Raw genomic sequence first — 18924 nt, forward strand, 5'->3', positions numbered from 1 at the left:
TGTGTACCAGCTACTATATTTATCCCCCTCTGAAGGGATCCGTCTCGGGCCCTTACGGCCACACACCCCAGCCTGTGCCTACCATCTCCTACCCTCGGGCAGTGGCTCTCATCCATGTCACGTCAAGTGCCGGCGCCTAGCCGTCTTAAGGTTTTCCATGCACAGGGTCTTCCCAGTCAACCATAGCCCCAAATTTGTCACGATAGTCGTACACAATTAGACGTCGAACCCGATTTTCGTGCGATTGGTGGGGTTGTACCGACGACTTCAGGATCGTACACATATACGAGGTCCCAATACAAAATGTAGTAGCTGGCCGCTGAAAAGGCCTCTTGAGATACTGATGGTGCGCTTACCGCGTGCTTGTAGTTGTTATGTGTGCCGTACCGTGTACCAGCTACTACGGAAAAAGCCTTCAGTCTAATCCCAGTCAACAACCCAGCGATACATACACGGGTGAATAGATTAGGGTGCCCCTCTAGCAGGGGAGAGCAGGGCATTGCCTCGGGAAAGGGGGCCGCTGGTGAAGCTATACCACCCTGTAACGACATACATACATACACGCGGCCCTGCTTGAGGCCCACCCTGACCTGAAACAGTTGTAGAATGCATGGCCGCCGGTTGGCATCCGAACATCCGATATCAAGACCTCGTGGATTTCGCAGGTGCCTATTGTGCTCTTTACATAAGCATGCTTTGTGTGATCCCCGTGTCGACGTTCGTAGAGACGGGTAGGGCAGTCGCCCCAGCCCAACATTCCTGGGAAGAAGGGTGGGGTGAGCCTTGGCGGCTTGCGTGATGTGTGCCAGGCCGTGCAGCAACGAAGCAGTTTCGGCTATGAAAACCTGTATGGCTCCTGTCAGGGACCGTACAAAAACCGTGCCCATTCTGTCCTTCAGCCTGCCATACTTAAACCTGTCTCCTTACATATCCCTTGATACAATCCATGGCCCGTACCCTAACAGTACATGCTTCACGTTATCTCATTATTGATCGACGCAATTATTATCGCCACATGCAATGCGCGCCCCACCTCACAGTGGCCCGGGCTCAGTTCCTTCTCCCAATTTCCCCGCTCGTCGTTCCGGCAACACCATGGTTTCACACACTGGCTTTCACCACGCCGCTATGGCATTATTGGGTCCCAAGCAAATGTGTCCACGCCGTCCATCCTATGCTCAAAGCCTGTCAGCAGTCCCTCTCGCTGGAACGAGGCTACTCAATGTGTGTATGCCGCCATGATATTCCGGCTGCCCCCTGGCAGCCGTCTGTCCAATTCTCTAGATTGCCTGAGGGTGGGAATGATAGACTGCCGCTGCAGCAGCGACGTTATTTGCTCATGTGGTTTGGTTCCTTGCTATACAGTGCACGACGTCTAGTAGTCCCGGCTCGACAGCAAGCGCCATGCGTTGACGATATGCGACTGCCGTTTCCGCTGCGGCCGCCGTTTCCACTGCTGCAGTTAAGTCCTTAACCCCTTAGCCGACGCCGACACTGACGCCATTGCAACCACATCCAATCCGCAATAAGGCCCTCTTAATGTGCGAAGACCCAGCTCCGAATGGGTTGCAGCAACCCTGCCTCCGCCGGCTTGCGACGGCCGCCGTGGAAATTGGGCACATGCAGCAGCACCATGCAATTATGGTGCACAAGCTGCGTCGTGCCGTACAGAGGTACAGCGTCGTGGACGAAAAACAATACAACCCCCGCGGCAGGTTGCATGACAGCCTTGCCATGCATGCGGCTCAACGGCTCCGCAAACATCTGATCATAAAACTCCAGAGGATGCAAAAAGTTTGCGTTAACGCCACCAAGGGCACCATTGCCACTGGCATTCGCGCTGGCGAAGTTGCTGTTTCCTCCGCCATCCGCCGTCCTACCTAGCATCCCTGGCGTGGCCCAATATTTGCGTTCTTCTTCGGGTGGGATTGTGCTGGACAGGACCTCGAAGCGCTGCAGTGAATACAATGTGATATTGGGCCCTGCGTTGGCCATGCAAGCTTGCAGGGGCTCTGGCCATTGGCGGTTAGGCTTGGGGATGTACACATACTCGTCGATGTCGGTGACTAGGACCCACAAGTTGGACCCACATGACGACAGGCCCAGGTTGACGTGGCTGGCGAACAGAGCCTGATCGTAGTTATACCTGTTGCGCAAAGGCAGGCGGGTTTCACACCACATCGCAGGTAATAACACCATGGCCAGGACGGCCGGCCCCGCTCAAAGGCGATGGCTCCCATGCCGCGTGGCTCCGACACCTTTTGCAACGTGGCAGCCCGCCTAAGCCCACCTAAGGCCTAAGGATGCGAACCCTCTTGGGAGGATCAATTACATCAACCGCGACGAAGAAGCTGCCGCGCAGGATAACGCAGTGTTGTATTTCTTTGGGGGGCCCTCACCGTCAGCTTTTTTCCCGTATCTTTGTTGCCCTGCCCGTGCCCTTCGTTAGCAAACGCAAGCATGGGCGTTGCCCAGCCAGGAGGAACCGCTGTGTTCACTACCACCTTCCAATCGCTATTTTAAGAGGCGCACACTGTATTGGGGCGCGCAGGGGACCTGGTCCGGCAAGAAATAATCTACCGCTACCTCAGCCGCTGGCTCTACCTGAGATGAGAGGTGCTCAACTAACTGCTTTAGTGCACGACCAGCCGTTAAACTAAGCAAATGCAGTACAGTGCAAAACAAGGTTAATTGATGTTCGTCTTTTCGTGAGCTGCTTTCGCGGACGCAAGCCAAGCCGTAGCGCTCGAACTGGCAAGCAGCGACCAACGGAGTTCAGAGTTCACCTAACCATTATGATTATCCTAATCCCCAAATGTGCGTTTGTTCACTATTACAGCTGCGCGCCCGCCCTGCTAGCGCGCAGCGCTGCACGCACACTCACCCGAGGGGTCGCCCCCTTCCGTCATCATCGTCGTGGCCCCGCTCGGGCATGTCCCACGTAATGAGCCTGCAAGGCCACCATACGAGCCAGAACAGTAACGTCCAAGCGGCATGGAGCATGAACACTTATGGACTTCACAACGGAGTCTAGGTAGAGGGTAAATGTTGACTGGGTTTAATATTCCAAAACAAATATCTTGTAATTCCGTTCTTATTTGTTGCATTCCTATTCTTTCAGCAAGCGGTGCATGTAGTTCAAGAAAGACCCATGGGTCTCGGTATTCGTACATACCGTAAAAATGAAAGCCACTCAACCCGACCAGCACGACCACCCGCCGCCCGGCCTACGTGTGCTATCGTGGATTTCAGCAAAGCAAAAACCTCTCCTCAAGCCGCTGAACCCAGTCAGAACCTAGCACACCAGCACAGCCAGCAGCCCATACCTCACCTTAGCTGCCAGACCCCTAGCTTGCCGGCGCGCCACCGGCCCGCAGTGCGGCACTCCGGACTAAACCCAAAACTCCTCTTCCCCCTGCTGTCGACTCGCACCGCTACAGCTGACCCTACCGCTACTGCTAGAATCAGCGCTAGACCGTAGCTTGCCCTCCTCTTGAGCCGGCCAGGCCCCGCCGCAACTGGCCCCTGCATGTCCGCGTCTTCGCCGTCTCTTCCTCAATATCCCGCAACGCAGCCGTTTGCTGGTTCACAGGAGGCACCTCCCCCTCCCCGCGTAGACAATCCTCGCAAACCGACGGTCCCACCTGAGTCGGTCTTCTCCTCTGGCCCACGTGGTCCCCATGACTCACATACAGATCCCGTGCCATTGGTATGATGGCAGGCACCTTCCCCTCTCCCTTTCCCCCTCGCAGGCCGAGGTGTTGGTCGTTCATCACACACACAAACACACACATGACCCACTTGAGGTGGCCCCGCCGCAGCAGCTCCGCGGTGTACGGATCACGCTCCAGGTACATTCGCTGCAACTCATCCGCATATAGCAGAAGCCCCGCGGCGCCCATCGCCATCTGGTAGTTTACGTAGTTCCACACTTGTGCAGCTACCTGGGCCTGGTAGCCCGCCCAGTCGCCAGTGGAGGATGTGTGCCGTACGGCGCCGATGGCGGTGTACAGCGCCGGGGAGCTGGTGTCGTACTGACCGGGCGGGGCCAGCCAGTCGCACGTGGGGTCCAGTCTCGCGGGGGGAAGGCAAACCGGGGCTTTGTGTTTCGGATAGCTGGCCTCTATAATCTGTGCAAGGGAAAGAATGGGAAGAACGCCGTCAAGTCGGGTCGGGTTGCGGTGTTTGGAGCCTTCGAGGCTGCAACGTGGCTGCACGGGCTTGGGACTCCGTAACGCAGGCGGTAACGGGAACCCAGATCACGCACTGCAAAACTTACGTTGCTCTCTAAGACCGGCAGCGGCATCAGTTCCAACTCGTTCGCAACACCAGGCCCAGCTGGGACCGCTGAGCTGTCTCTGTTACGGCGCCATTTTCCTAGGATTCACTCTCCGCGGTTCCCAAGGCGCTCTGATGATAGGCCCACATCCTTAAATGTTTCGCGACACCGATTATTCCGTACCTTGAAGCAGTTCCCGACACCCTCAGGCAGGTCGACCCGGAAGGAGTATGGTCGAACAATGTGGTCGATAACCTTGCGCTTGAGGCCTTCCTTCGGCTCGTACTCGGCACGCAGGATTGGGCCCGGCATGACCGTTTCCAAGAGGAGGTCTGGCATCCATTTGGAATGGTCCTCCGGCAGTTTGAGATGACCCCACTGTCGGTTGTGGAGATTGGAAGGGTCATCCACCCACACCACCATACGAATTGAATCCTGGGATGCCCAATCACCGGTCGTAAAGCGGGATCATGAGGCAGGAGGGGCATGTGCGCTTAGAATTATGGGCACTGAGTCATCGCGAGAACAGGCAACGAAGGCCAGCCGACACAGACCGAGGCCTGGTGAGTCTCTGAAAATTTAATCCCAAACACCGTTTTCCAGATATGAGCTGAAATACCTGTGTTTGGTGCGGTAAATCGTAGGGGGCTGCCCTTGCACCAACTCGCTTTAACCAAATGGTCAGCGCAACCGTGACGTTTTTGCTGACATCCCGCATCTCGGGAATAACTGCAAATACAGGCCGGATGATCCGCACGCCCAGGTCTGACGAGCTGGGCACGAGCTGCTCGGAGCCCCTGGGTTGGGGTTCTCCAGCTGAGGACGAAGAGTGCGCCTGGCTAAAGGAGATTACTTTTCTAGCTGTAATAACGATGATGTAAACCAGCAAAGCGAAAGTAATCGCTTTGGCTAGCCACCTCCGACGCATCATGCAATGCAGCGGTTACAAAATGCTTCGGAAAAGACAGTGGGTGGTAGCAGACACCTCAAGTGCAGCTGTCAAAATGTCTACCTTTCGGAAGCATTGGTTGCCAGGCGTCTTGCGATATTGAGCATCATGATTTTCGCCTAGTTTGGTCACGGCAGGCAAAACGCGAGGAGTGCCGTACTTCTCCCGCATGGAGTTTTATCCCGTTCCAATCTCATGAAAGTTTTGCAGCCGTTCTGGCTTCGCTGTTAAAAAAATGCTCTATAAAAGTCATATATAATGCTTCTCTATTTTCTCTATTAATGTTACATCATGTGTTATGCTTCAGGCATACGGGAATGTGCATCGCTTTGGGCGCACAGTATGCACAGCCAGCTGTCTTAACCCTGTTAGCTATCCGTCAACCACGTTTCTTGAGCACCCGAATAACAAAAAAAGTTGTGAAAAACACGCTCGATCACCTGAGTATACAAAAACTGAGCACATCAGCTTGCAGCCCCGCAGTCCTTCGTTACTGTGCCCGTTGGCATATCACACAAATTACGGTAAACTCTTTGATTAGCGAGGATGGCTCTTTATGGCGCCAAAATGAAATGGCATCAGTAGATGTAGCCTATTGGCTTTCTAGGGTCGACTCTCCGCCTTCGCTTCCCTGCTGGGGCTGCCCTGCCTGGGTTGGGATTCAGTGAGCCCCACCATCTGGTCCTACGGCTTGTGAGCGGCCTTAGACTTGCTTGTGCTGGGTCAGATTGGTCCAATACCGGTATGGAGGATTATTCTCTAGCCGGGTAGTAGGTGTTGGGGATTATCATTATACAAGCCCACATGCAGCCTCGCTTTATCCTGCCATAGGGTGATTTGGAATTAGTGGTTATCATCACCCCGCCCCCGCCCTGCCAAGCCTTTGAGAGCTTTGGGCTGTCCAAGGGGTGGTGGCTTTGGCGGTTAGGGTTGCCCATGGTTGGCTACCCCCCCTTTGTTACCTTCTTTAGGGTTTTATTCTGGGCTCCGTTTGTCCCTTGGTCGTGCTCTTACGGTGCATCCCCTTAAGAGGTGCTACTGGGCAGGCGGGTGAGTGCCTCTGGTTGCTTGGTACTGTCTGAGTCACGTTACAAAAACGTCAAGATGCTCAGAAATACTTGGCTGCACGGCCACCCAGGCACGGCCGTGCGCCATTCGAATTTCCACATAACTTTCTTCATCACCTTAGTAAAACGCGCGTCCTATTTGCCATCGTGCCGTATCGTACACCACAGACACGCAAGCAGCACAACGCTGGGCAGCTACCAAGCACTCACGTATGTAGAGCATTGCGATGGTTAGGTTAAGACCTGCGCCGCAATCCAACGCACATTCCAGCAGCGCAACCGCCGCATCATGTACGTGCGGCCTGCTGGGTATACACGAACATGCCACAGCCGCGTGTATGACGTGGTTGAATGTGCTGTGCAAGGCTACTATGGGCCGTCCCGCCGTGGGACCCACCGTCACCATCACCGCCACCATCACCACGTATACTTGAAGCGTCATCACTAGTGGGTCCCGCGGCGCATACCAGCATGCACACCACCAATACCGTACGAACAAAACAGCGTGCGTGTGCGCAACCCCTACACCCAGCGAGATGACCTACCCACCCCACCCAGCCACCCACACCCCAAAGGCCCAAGCACCCAGGACCCCTCGTGATGCTGCTGGCGTCCGCACCAGCTGCATCAGCTAGATCTAACTGCGGGATGATGAATTACACAACTCGCCCGAATATCAAATAGACTCCCCTTTGCAGCTCCCCTCCCTTCGCCGGGTGTTGCGACCTGACGCGCCGATGTGAAAACTCTGTACCGGAAACACACGTCACGGCAAAAAACGAGAGTGCAGGAGTGGTGGCCCCGGAGTGGTGGCCCCTAATGCACTGGTGGCGCCATTTGCCTTGCGGCATATGAGCAGATCGTTAGAAGTTGCCTATTCTGGACATATATAAATGAGGCGCCCATTGGGAGTGCCGAGCGCGTCGTCTTTCCTGATTGTCTGAACGGCTAACTACTCGACTGCCTAACTGGCAGAGTGGGTTGTGGCTGGGTCGTCTGGGCCTTGCTTGCTTGTCACGTCCGGCGGTTGCGGTCCGCGATACCGCGGCCCCCTCCACCGCCACCGCTGCTGCCTCCCCCACGACCTCCCACCAAGCCTGGCCCCGCCATGCCCGTTGTCCGCCCTCCCCCGACCCCAACGCCTCTCTCCCCCCCTCCGGGTGCTGCCCGTTTGAACTTGGGGTAGCCCTCCCCCTGATCCAGTAGGGCCACTGCCCGCCGGCTGAGCGCCACCTGCGGCCCCCATGCAATGAGGATGGGGGGAGAGGGGAGGGGGAGAAAGGGAGGGCAATCGAGAGGAGTTGACAGTCATGATTGGGGAGTCAAATTGTTAGGCAGTTAGGAACCAGGGAGCTTTGTGACTTAACAAGGTTGCATGAGCCGGTCCTTTTAAAATGCGTCGTATGTGAAGCTAGGCGCGGAACACCAATATTGATACAGGAAAGCATTTCTTCCTTCCACCCACCGACTCACTCACCTACCGCCAGACCAAGTGAAGCCAAGTGCTTTCTTGGCCCCGTCTTCCCCCAAAACCCCCGGTCCTGCGCCGCCGCTACCACCCTCCAGCCCCCCTCGCTTCGCTTTAAAGCCCCGGGGTCCCCATCCCCCTTTCCCCCCTTTCCTGAATGACCCACCTTTCCCCCGTCGCACGACATGACCATGACATCAATCTTGTCACCAACCGCCACAACGGAGCCCACGTCGGAGGGCGGGGGGTCCGCCAACTCGCTGACGTGTACCAAACCCTGAAGGGAACACACAGACACACGGACACAGACGACCACAAACACACGACCCATACGGCAGGGAGCCCGGGAAATGATATCAACAGGAACAAAGGGAACAGGAAAAGGAAAACCGGGAGGGGAGGATCATACCGATGCAAAGGAAGCAACACACCAATTCCGGGACGGGGAGAAGCAAATATGCGTAAAATGATGCAGGTACCGGAAGTGAAAGGGAAAACCAGCATGGCAAACATATGAAAAAGAGCATTAGGCGAGGGCTGAGGGGAGGGAAACGACATGCAAATGCCAGGTGTTTCAGGGCCCCTCAGAAACCATTGCCCCAGGCAGGACCGCGGGAGCCCCACCCCGGAGGAGGTTAACAACGGCCACACCCCAAGTGGAGATGAGGACTGCCCCGAACTCGCGAGAGCTCTCCCTCCCCTCAACCCCCCACCTTTTCTCCTAATCCTCATGGCCCCCTGCACCCTTGGCCACCACCAGCAGCACCACCGCCACCACCGCCGGTCTCCCAGCTCTTCCTCCCCAACCACTTCCCTCCCCCTTCCTTCCCAGGTCCCTCTCTCTCCTTTCCTCTCCTTCCCCCACCTGTCGTCCTGGACATAGCTCCACGAAGCAGCCAAAGGCCGCCACGGACGTCACCGCCCTCTGCCTGCAGACCGAAGGACGTTGGGGATGGAGGTGGAGCCCAGCGGGTTGAGGACAGGCATACATACAGAGACACATACATCAATATAGGGACAGATTCAGACAAAGGCAGACAGTCCGACAGACAGACAGATGCACAAGCAGCCATCTACCACCACCTTCCTCCCCGCGCACCTGAGCACAGTCCCCGGCTCCGGGTCCGAAACCAGCAGGTTGATCAGCTCCATGGCGCGAGCTGCGGCCTCCTGGCTGGGGGACACGACATTGACCTGCACCCCGGGGGGTTGGGTTGGGTTGGGTTGGGTTGGGGGGAAAGGGGGTTAAGGGGGGGAGAGAAAGATGTCCCGGCAGAGCACGGGGGAAATACCCCTCTTACAGTTGTACACTCGCCTGCCAGGCTCTCCACTTCGCCGCCTTCCTCCTCCCCGGCCACCTTGGGCGGTGGTTCATTCCGTGAAGAATAAAATATTGTTGTTGGGGTTTCGCTGTGTCACGTATCCTACCTCATACTCCTCAGGGTTCTTCAACAGCGTACCCAACATTTTTGATTGTGCCCGAAACCCTCTTGAGTAACCTGCCGGGGCCCTCCCCGAAAGCTCCCCCGTCAGGCCCCTGACATTTTCTTCGGGCACCCCGAAACTGTCCCGAGCGGTTTTCGGGGTAAAATTAAGCTGTATTCTATTGCAAAATGCTAGATCGGCTGTTTGACGTTTTTGGGATCGCGGGGCCCGAGGGCAGTCGTTCAGGCAAGGATGTTACCCCAAACCGAGGAAAATCTGTGCGATGCAGTTCACGTATATGTCGGGTAGGTTAATGCCAGACTTCAGCCGCAATGCACGTTTATTACTTGTTGTTGTTTGACTGCCGACCAAGCGGGCCTTACACTGCAAGAGTCTGTTTCAGGGCGCCTTCCGCGCCCGGAACCACGTAGATTGACGCTAAAGTATCTTTCGGGTTTTCCTGGAAACGCCTTCGATTGGCTTCCGTGGCGGACCCGAAGCCGCGCCTCGCGCAGTCCAAAATCCTTTCGTATCACTCCGGGCTGCATCATTTTTTCTTTCGGGCAAAACGGAAAATTGTCAAAAATGTTCGTGCCCGAATCGGGGTGGTGAGCCCGGATCCTCCTTTGCAGTCCTCTTTCTCTCACACACACACACACACACTGCCACCCCCTGCTCTTTCCCCTCCCTTCCCCCCAGGCCTCCCCCACTAACCCGGCCGTCCTCGTCCAGTTCGATGGCTGTAACTCCAGTAACTTCCTTTAGCTGCTTGATTGTACGACCTCCCGTACCGATGATGGCACCGATCTTGGCTGGGTCAACCTGGCGAGGGAGGGGGAAGGGGGACAGGGGGGCCCCCAAGAGGAACACAAAGGTGGTGAGAGAATTGAGCATAAAGACAGGATAGAATGCAAAAGCCACCAAACTTTTTGACGGGATGGATTTAGGATCCACAGACCTCCCGGATTCTGCATTGATGCGGTTCTGCCGTACTAGTGGTACTGAGCTGAAGGGGGTCAACACGGGCCTATAAACACCTCAGACAAACAGATAGACAGACAGTCAGACAGACAGCGGTGGTGGTGGTGGTGGCAGGTGAGGGTCTGACAGGAAACCGCCATGGCGCCTGAGGGATGGAGGAGTGGGAACCAAGGCGCTGGGCGGACGAGGCGAGGAACACTTCCCCACGTCGCCCCAACAGGAAATCGCAAACATCGCACCCCACCCCACCCCACCCCACCCCAGCACCAAACCAAGCAACACATCCTCACAATGCTTCACAGCGCGTCCCCCACCGCCCCCGGCCCCCACCGGCAGTTCACTTCCCACCTCCTCGCACATGAGTTCCCCCCTCGGGCCCCCTCCTACCATAGTTCTCAGCAGCCGGGGTGCGTGCGCGTTCAGTCGTCCGGCGGGGGGCGGACTGCACCGCTCCATTTGCTGCAGGATGTGTCTGCGACCCTCCCGGGCCTGATTCAGAGCTGAGGACATGATCTCCAGCGTGATGCCCTCCACCTTCGTGGGCATGTGCACACAGTGAAGACATACATACATATAGACATCCATATAGTTTGTACGGGTTCGTACACCGTACCTTGATATCCATCTGGAATGCCGTAATGGAGTCCGTATCCCCGGCCACCTTGAAGTCCATATCCCCCAGGGCGTCCTCACTACCCAGGATGTCGGACAACACCACGTGACGGGGGGAGGAGGATCCGGATCCGGATTCAGGATCTGGATTCTGGGCTGCTGGTTCCAAGATAAGGCCCATGGCAATGCCTGCCACGGGCCTCAGAATGGGCACTCCTGCGAGGGGTGGAGGGGGCGGTGATATCGTGAGGGGGGCTTTTGGGTGTGATTGGGCTGGAGGGAGGCAGGGCAGCAGTCGCCGTCATTGCCGCTAAATAAATACTGCGAGCAGGAGGACACGGACACGGACACGGGGGAGCAAGCGGCTGCGCGCCTTGGTGGTTTTTGCAAAGCAGGGAAGGAGGAGCAGTTGGCCCTTTATGACCCGGTGTTTACCCCCTCAGGGCCCCCCCCGAGCCCCCAGGCTTGGCATTACTGCTTTCTCTGCTTTTTTAGTCCTGGAGGCTTAGGTAGGTAGTTTTTCCGACATCATCTTCACTACGTCATCCGGAGGTCGCCGTCTTCACGGACGCCTTTCGGTCAGTTCTACGTCTGGTACACTCTTGCCCTGGCAGCAGCTTCACTCGTTTGTGGTTCGTCTTTCCCCCCCCCAGCCCCCCCCCAGCCCCCCTCACCCGCGTCCTGCAGCGCCAGACAGCCCCCGCACACGGAGGCCATGGAGGATGAGCCGTTAGACTCCGTAATGGTGGACTCCAGCCGTACGGTGTACGGAAACTGCTCTTGGTTGGGCACGATGGGGGCCAGTGCCCGCTGAGCTAGCTCACCATGGCCCAGCTCACGACGACCTGAGGACGACCCAGAGGCAGGTGGGGGTGGAGGTGGGGGTGGGGGTGGGGTTGTGAAGATAATCAAACAGGAAAGGGGATGGGGAGGTGGGAGTACTGGGACTTGAACCCTAAGATCAAGAAGACACTCGGCCTGGGATGTGAGAAAAGGAAAAGTGGAAGAAAAGAGTGGAAGAAGGGGGCCCCAGGCAAGTACGGCAAGAGAGAGACCGGGGGGAGGGTGTACAGCATGAGAGGGGGATCGAGGAAGGGATAGCGAAGGCCCCCCAGTCCCTCCGCCCCTCCACCCCCCCCACCTGGTCCCCCCACGCGGCCGGTCTCGCCCACACTCGACGGCGGGAAGTGGTACTGCAGGTAGAACCGCCCCTCGCCACCGTCATCCTCCTCGGCCTACGAAAGGAAAGAACAAGCGCAAGTACGGCATAGGTACGACATGTTCCCATGCTAAGAGAGCACCGGCAAAGAAACCCTGGTCGAGCAGGAAACACCCGCAGTGCGCCGTGGAACCTATAAAAGTAGTGCGGGGCGGGCCGGGGCGGAGGAGGTGCACCGTATGGAGGTGGAGGAGCGGGTACATGCAGGAAGTAGCTGTAATACGGCGAGGAGCAGGAGCTCATGACCAATATTGTGGCGCAGGTAGGGCCGCGCTTCTTCCCCTCCTCTCGCTGCCATTGCCATGGACTCCACACCTAGAGTACAGTCCCAAGACCTAAAGTTCGCCCGCCGCCATGCGGAATGCTCGCCCAACTTGACCCGGGGGGACGGGGGTCCTCTCTCAACGGGAGGGGTCCGCTAAGGGAGGCATGCCGTATAGTGTGTTTACATAAATACGGCTCCGTACATACTTCCATGTCGTACCTTTCTCATGGTGTCCGCCCGCAACGCGTCGCTTGCTGTTCCCAGCGTGGCGACACAGATGGCCTTTAGGGCGGGGCGGGGTGGGGTGGGGTGGGGAAAGGATGGATAACTACATCAAGTACGACACAACTGCAAATCAGCCCCGAATGGTCCCAAGGTACGACTGAGGTTTGTTGTGGCGGTTGCGGTTGGCGGTACACTGGGGGAGGTTGGGAGGCCTCTTCCCAGGGGCGCGGGCCCCCGGTTGGAGGACCTCACAGGCCGGGGGGAGATCCCGAATCACTTCACGTACCCATGCTTCCTCCTGCGCACTCGTACTGCAGTCGTACTGCAGTCGTACTCGTCCTGTCCGCCGGCAACAGCAGCAGCCCACCAGCGACTAGCGATAGGAGTGGGCGGACGTCTATGTGCTTCTGACCCTTAACACCTAGTCCTTCCCCCCCATACGCATATCCATACACATACACACAAACACACACGTACAACCCCGCCCCACCCCGCCCACCTGCGTCTCCCCCCGGGTGAACAGCGCACTGCCGTGAGTCCGGGGCAGCAACCCCGCCCGGCTCGCGATGGGCCGTATGTCCGTCACACGCCGCCCGTCCGCACGAATACCCTCCTCAAGCACCAGCGACCGCATCACGCGGCTCTCCACGGACTGCCGTACCGTAAAGTACGATGTAGTGCCGTACGGCACGTGTTAGTTCGTAGCGTTACATGGCACGGGATGAAAGGTAAAAGGATGTTGATTAGCGCCATCAATGTGCGGTGTGGGACCTCGGTGCGGTGGCGGCAAGCAAGAAAACACTGCGGTTGGGTCCCGTCCCAGGCTGGTGGTATGTGCCCGGAGGGGGGGAAAGACGAATCACGAGCCCCGGGGGAGGGGGGAGAAGTCATTATGTGCGAGAAAGTGGGAAGTGAGCTGTCGGTGTGTCCCAGGTTCTAACGCCGGGGGGGGAGGGGGAGGGGGCGGCGGTGGAATCCCTTGCATGAAGCCAGGTCCCACCAAGTGGAGTGGAGTGGAGTGGAGTGGAGTGGAGTGGAGGGGCGCAACAGGCCCTTACCGGGAACCTCCAGGCGTCTACACGTCCTTCGCAACCCTCCTCCTCCCCCTCCCCTTTTGGTGGGTGTTGCTCACCTCCCCCTCCAACACCAAGCCAGCCAGCCACCCACCCACGCAGGAGTCGGGCTCTGCACCGGCAACGGAGCCCCATGGACCCATATGAACTCCACGGGTAAAACCCAACCCTGCCGTACCGCTCTTTTCCCCCGGGCCCCTTCCGGAACATCTCCGCCCGGACCCCCGCGACAAAGTTCACCTTGAGCGCCATGCTGATTTGAAGGGCCGTGTACGGCGCCGCCGTACCGTTGCCGTCCGTCGCCGCCCCCAGCTTCGCGGTCGCCATTGCTTGCGCCTCCGCCACCGCCGCCCCCCGAACCTCCTTACTGAGAGATGTCCTGTCAGTGTACGGATAAGGGTGTGCGTGTGGTATGGGTGTGGGTTTAGGTGCGGGTGCGGGTGCGGTGTAAACACAGAGTGGAACAGTACACATTAACAACACTGGACCTACGGCAATTATTGCACAGAAACGGCGCCGTGATGAATATCGGCGTATGAGTCAGCAATACAGTGCTGGTGGCCCCGGTTTGTGTTCTCGACCCAGCCCTCCGGGGCCCCGGCCCCACCGTTCGGGTTCCGGAGCTCCCGCCACAGCCCCATCCCTACCAGGACCCCCCCCCCACCACGCCCTTCACAACCTGGCCCCTTGCTGCCACCGGGGCCCCCTTCATCCGGATGGCATCAGCTTCACCCATCCGTGGTTCGTCTTCTTGTTTTTTCCACCCACCCACCCACACATACATACATACATACATTCACACATTCCACCCTCCCCACCCACCCACACGCCTCAGCCAGTCAACACAGTCACTCGCACTGTACGGCAAGTACCTCCGCGTGTCTGTGCGTAATCCTCCCCCGCCCATATAACCGGCCCCACCAGACACAGGCACCGTACATACATACCTACATACATACACACACGCACGCACCTGTACGCCTCCCTCAGCTGGGGCCCCACCAGCGCCATGACCCGCTCCTCGAGATCGTCAGGCACCGAAACCACACTTTCCGTACGCTTGGGCTTGCCAACCTGCACGACACATGCACGGCAATCGTACGACGCAAGTATGGAAGCAGTATGTATCTTACGCCTGGAAGCAGGATCCAATTGCTACCGACAGCAAATCCACAACGCAGCCACCAAACGCGAGTACGAGGCCTCATAGCTACACAAACAAAAAAAGAGGGATGTGGAAATCCCCCGGGGGGTGGCACACACCCATACATACAGACGCACGCACGCACCTTCTTGGCCCAATCCTCCATTTGCAGGCACAGCGAGGTGATGGCCTGGCTGCCAACAGCAAGAGCCTGGGGCCGAGGTGGCACGATGGGGGGGGAAAGGGGGAAGAGCGGAGGGAGCCGAGGGTTCCGGGAAGGGCCCGAGAACGACTAGGTGGGAAAGTGCACCGATACGACCATATGCTGATAGTAGAAGATGATGTACGGCAGCTTGTAAAAGACGATCGAGTCGATTTCCAACGTCTCGTCTAAAGGCGCCAACCATACAGGCGAAGTTCAAAGCAACTCAACTCATTGGCAAGCTGCCTCCGCAGTTGCCGCGGGGGGAAGAGAGGATGTGCCCGGGAAGGGGCTGCGTGTCGCGGGGTGTTTCGTTTCGTTCGAATAATGACCCGAGGGAGGGATCTCCCGGAGGGAAGAGGGGGAAACCATGTACGGCAACGGTGCGAAAAGTTTTTCAGTTGTAGGTTTTTCCTCCTTACCGAGCGGTGCAACCCCCTCCCTCCCCTCTCTCCCCTGCTCCCCCCCATCCCCGGGTTCACCTCAATCATTTGCTCCTCCGTCAGAAAGTCACAGAAGCCCTCAATCATGAGGATCGCGTCACGAGTGCCGGCCACCATCAGATCGAGGCGACTGACCTGCGGAGAGATGTGGGGTGGGGTGGGGTGTAGTGGGGGGGGGGGGTAAGGCGAACCACTGGCGCATGGAGCAGATACCAGGGAAAGAAGGGGGGAGAGGGGAGGGGCAGTCATGGTGCAGGGAGCCGAAGAATCATGTGCCGGCATCGACATGGAGGAAAAGGATGTTGGGTGGAGGGAAATGAGGGGTACTCGGCGCTCAAGGGGTATGTAGGGGCGCGGGCGCGGATGGCCGGCAGCACTTCCCCCTCCCAGCTCATGTACACGTGGGCGCGGGAGGACAGGAAGGCTGCCAACGTGTCGTACCGAGGCGGGTCGGCGCCGGAGGCCGCGGTGGCGGCGGCGACAATGCTGGCAGCGGCGGCGCGGCGGCGCTTGCCTTGCACAGCGCAAGAGCCGCCGCCCGCTCGCCCTCGTACAGGCTGCCCCCAAGGCCGTCAGCGTCGAGGACCGAACTGGCCGAGGGGCGGGCGGCAACTCCGCCACCGTGGCACCGCGTGCAACAGCGACGCACTACCTACTTCTCACTGGTGCCCCCGGGCTTTCAGACCGTCCTCACATCCTCCCCACCCCTCCCCTTCCCTTCCTGTCCCCTCTCTCCCCCCACAAACCCCACCCTCGCCCCCATCCCCCCATCCCCCCATCCCACCTTCATTTGTTCCACTGTGGGGTTTACCACGTACCCCTCATCGGGCAGCAAACCCACACGCACACCGGCCACCGCCTTCTTAAGGGGAATGTCTGCGAAACGGGGCACGAGAGGGACCGGTACGGGAAGCGCCAGTACGGGATTGGAGGGATACCCCGGGGCACGGGTGGCATTATACTGGGGCCCAGATAGCCAGTAGCATTCGGGGGCAGCGCAGTAGGGGGCGGCAATAAAGTTTGTGTTTTTTTTCGCAATAGGTGTGTGCCGAAGCTTCCCCCCCCGGCCCACGGCCGTACGCAACCCCGGGGCTCCAGAGCCCCGCTCCTGTCCTCCCCTCCGCCGGCAAGCCCTCCCTAGCCCTCCCAACCCTAGGCTGCTTCACTCCTCCTTCGCCTCTTGGCTTTGGGCGTCGGAAGTTGATCCTTTGTTTCTTGAACCATGATATGATATCCCCTCCCCCCTGCAGGCGATTAGGCTCCGTGGGCACCTGCTGCAGCGGTATATCGATGGGCTTGCGTGCTTGTGATGGTTAACCCCTTTCCAAACCCCAACTCCAGGGTAGGCGGGTGGAAGGGGAAGAACGCACCGGAGATGAGGAGGGCCGCAGCCGCTGCGGTAATGGCGATGGGCTCCGGGTTGTGAATGCCGTCGTACGACAAAACCCATTCCAGCACCTAAAGGCCCGGGGAGACGGAGGGGAGGGCCATGAGCGGGGGTGGCGGGAGCCGAGTTTTGTGTTTGCCTTGAAGGGAAGGGACGAGGAAAGGAGAGGGGTATGGTTCGCTAGGGGCCCCGCAGTTTGGAAGCGAGGGTCCCCACAGCGCCCCAGGACTCCTGTCAAGCTGTACGTGCTGTACGTGCAGTCGACCGCTACGCTGAACCACGCCCCCTCCTGGCCCCCACCCGAACCCCCTACTCCACCCCCTCTCCCAGGTACTACTCGCCCATAAGCCCACCCAGCCAGCCGCCTGCACCCACCCAGGACACCGCTACCCCCAGCCTCAAGCGGCCCCCATACCCCCATACCCCACACTCACCCTCCTACCCGCCCCGGCAAACCAGGCCCTCCGGCCCCCTCTCCCCCCACTCCCACCCCCACCTGCGTCTCATTCGCCCAGCCCTTTCCGAACATGGGTCGCAGAGGTCGGTCCACCAGCCGGCTCACCAGCACCTCGGAGTCCCGGGGCCGACCATCCCGCTTTACATAGCCACCGCTGAGATACGGGAGGGGCGGTAGGAAGGAGGGGGAAAGCGGGCCGCCCCAAGAAAGGATTTGTGGGATTCAGGGTTTGCCCTAATAAGCTGATCAACACGTCCTGCGCCGACACATGGCCTCCCTTTTACACCACCTCCGGCCATCACCCGTACAAGGGAGCCCCGCCTTCACTTTGTGAATGGTTAGTCCTAGTAGTTCGTCCATGCGCGGGTGGCGTGCGGGTGGTCCGCTTAGGGGTTGTAGCTCATTCCCCGGCTGGCGCCGGGGGTACCGCTGTTCCGTGACGGCCTTTCCGGGACGGGACACCCGTCCCCTCCTTTTCCCCCCCTCCTGTTCGCGGCACCTGGTCCTCCCAGCCGCGCTGAAGCGCTCCGCATAGTTGACGGTGAGGGGCAGGAAGGAGCCGTCCCCAGTGGGGGAGGCGGAGCAACAGGCGGTGGCGTAGATCATGGTCTCGCCACACGTGGCCATCACGGCGCCGTTGGCCTGGCGGCCAATCTCGCCTGTTTCGAGCTTGATGGTCTATTGGGGGTAAGGAGATAAGGTAAGGGCAAGGTGTTTGGGAGTTGCCTGAGAAGGTGCGGTGCTCGGCGTCAGTGGGGAAGGCAAAGAGGGATTTGGGTCGAGGTAAGCGCGTGTAAACGCGAGACGGGGAATATGTGGGTTTGGGCGGCATGAGGCGTAGAACACGGGAGAGGGCTTAAGAACACTGCCAGGTGGACAGACGGTGCGCTTTGGGCGTAATGTAGGAGCGGGTCGGGTTGGCTCGGATAGCAGGACTATTGAGTGAGGTGGTTAGTTGGGGTAGCCATCATTGCTAAGAGTGGTGGTCGGAGCATGAAGACGTTACTGTACGTAACCACTATATTAAATAGTTTTCTATGTGGTTAAAGGCCGCAACGAAAGCGAATGCCTGCTGGCAGTGTTATGCATATGACCGCTTTGCGGACGGCCCGCTACGCCAAGGGCCTCGCTTCGCGCAGTAGCTTCAGGAAAATCATGGAGTAACGAAAGAATTTTAAACCCTTCATTGATACGCACCTGCGTGCTTCCGGTAATTTCAAGTACTATCGCCTCCGCCGTCGGCGCAGCATACGTCGCAGCATACGTGCGCAGATTCGCCTCACTCCGCCGACAGTATACAAGTCCATTCCCGTTTGGCTGAGTTGTATGCAAGCCAGCAGCTGCAAGGTGATAATGTGGGTTGCGCGTTGGGGTCACAAACTGTGCGACGGTTGTGTTTCCGCTGCGTCGCAAGGCTGGCACCTGGCCTAAGCCATATGTTTTCATGGAATAAACCATTTTCCGAGTGCAGGCCCTGACGGCGCTGCGCTAAGTAATGTAGCTTCAAAAGCTGATGGATTGTTTGGAAGCTAACAGTAATGGTAATGTAGGGAAGAATTCGGGCCTGGCAAAGCTTAGGACGTGGCGATTACATTAAAACAAAAGTGTTCGCGCGCTATCGTTGCTCATGGCACATCTGTCATGGTTGCTTGGTAGGTGTTGATAACTAACGACCTGCCAACGAAATTTCGACAAGATCACTGTTGTGGGCTCCTAGCCTGTAGCCTC

General features: G+C 58.3%; 2 protein-coding genes across 2 annotated transcripts; both read right to left on the reverse strand.

Moving 5' to 3' along the window:
* Positions 1 to 1536: 1536 nt before the first annotated feature.
* Positions 1537 to 5338, reverse strand: VOLCADRAFT_98583 (uncharacterized protein; the record flags this gene model as incomplete). Its single annotated transcript, XM_002957482.1, has 6 exons — positions 1537 to 2146; positions 2885 to 2950; positions 3802 to 4130; positions 4463 to 4714; positions 4899 to 5196; positions 5292 to 5338. The coding sequence occupies 6 exons, from the start codon at positions 5336 to 5338 to the stop codon at positions 1537 to 1539; spliced, it is 1602 nt and encodes a 533-aa protein (XP_002957528.1).
* Positions 5339 to 6806: 1468 nt separating this feature from the next.
* Positions 6807 to 18536, reverse strand: VOLCADRAFT_107702 (uncharacterized protein). The gene is made up of 21 exons (XM_002957483.1): positions 18394 to 18536; positions 17696 to 17874; positions 17236 to 17350; positions 16723 to 16810; positions 16137 to 16228; positions 15392 to 15487; positions 14853 to 14918; positions 14537 to 14637; positions 13742 to 13942; positions 13549 to 13675; positions 12990 to 13142; positions 12485 to 12547; positions 11923 to 12016; positions 11456 to 11626; positions 10783 to 10997; positions 10518 to 10703; positions 9903 to 10010; positions 8863 to 8957; positions 8629 to 8692; positions 7930 to 8040; positions 6807 to 7528 (listed from the first exon to the last, which is right to left on the reverse strand). The coding sequence occupies exons 2-21, from the start codon at positions 17821 to 17823 to the stop codon at positions 7310 to 7312; spliced, it is 2493 nt and encodes an 830-aa protein (XP_002957529.1). The 5' UTR covers positions 17824 to 17874; positions 18394 to 18536; the 3' UTR covers positions 6807 to 7309.
* Positions 18537 to 18924: the final 388 nt, after the last annotated feature.

This window comes from Volvox carteri (genome assembly GCF_000143455.1).
Source record: "Volvox carteri f. nagariensis unplaced genomic scaffold VOLCAscaffold_74, whole genome shotgun sequence".
NCBI classification, from domain to species: domain Eukaryota; kingdom Viridiplantae; phylum Chlorophyta; class Chlorophyceae; order Chlamydomonadales; family Volvocaceae; genus Volvox; species Volvox carteri.

Coding starts and splice junctions, on each gene's coding strand:
- VOLCADRAFT_107702 (XM_002957483.1), bottom strand. CDS start 17,823: ATGGCCACGTGTGGCGAGACCATGATCTACGCCACCGCCTGTTGCTCC. Junction 8,958..9,902: donor AACTGGACGAGGACGGCCGG/GTTAGTGGGGGA, acceptor CCCGGGGTGCAG/GTCAATGTCGTGTCCCCCAG. Junction 8,041..8,628: donor AGCTATGTCCAGGACGACAG/GTGGGGGAAGGA, acceptor TGTTCCCTTCAG/GGTTTGGTACACGTCAGCGA.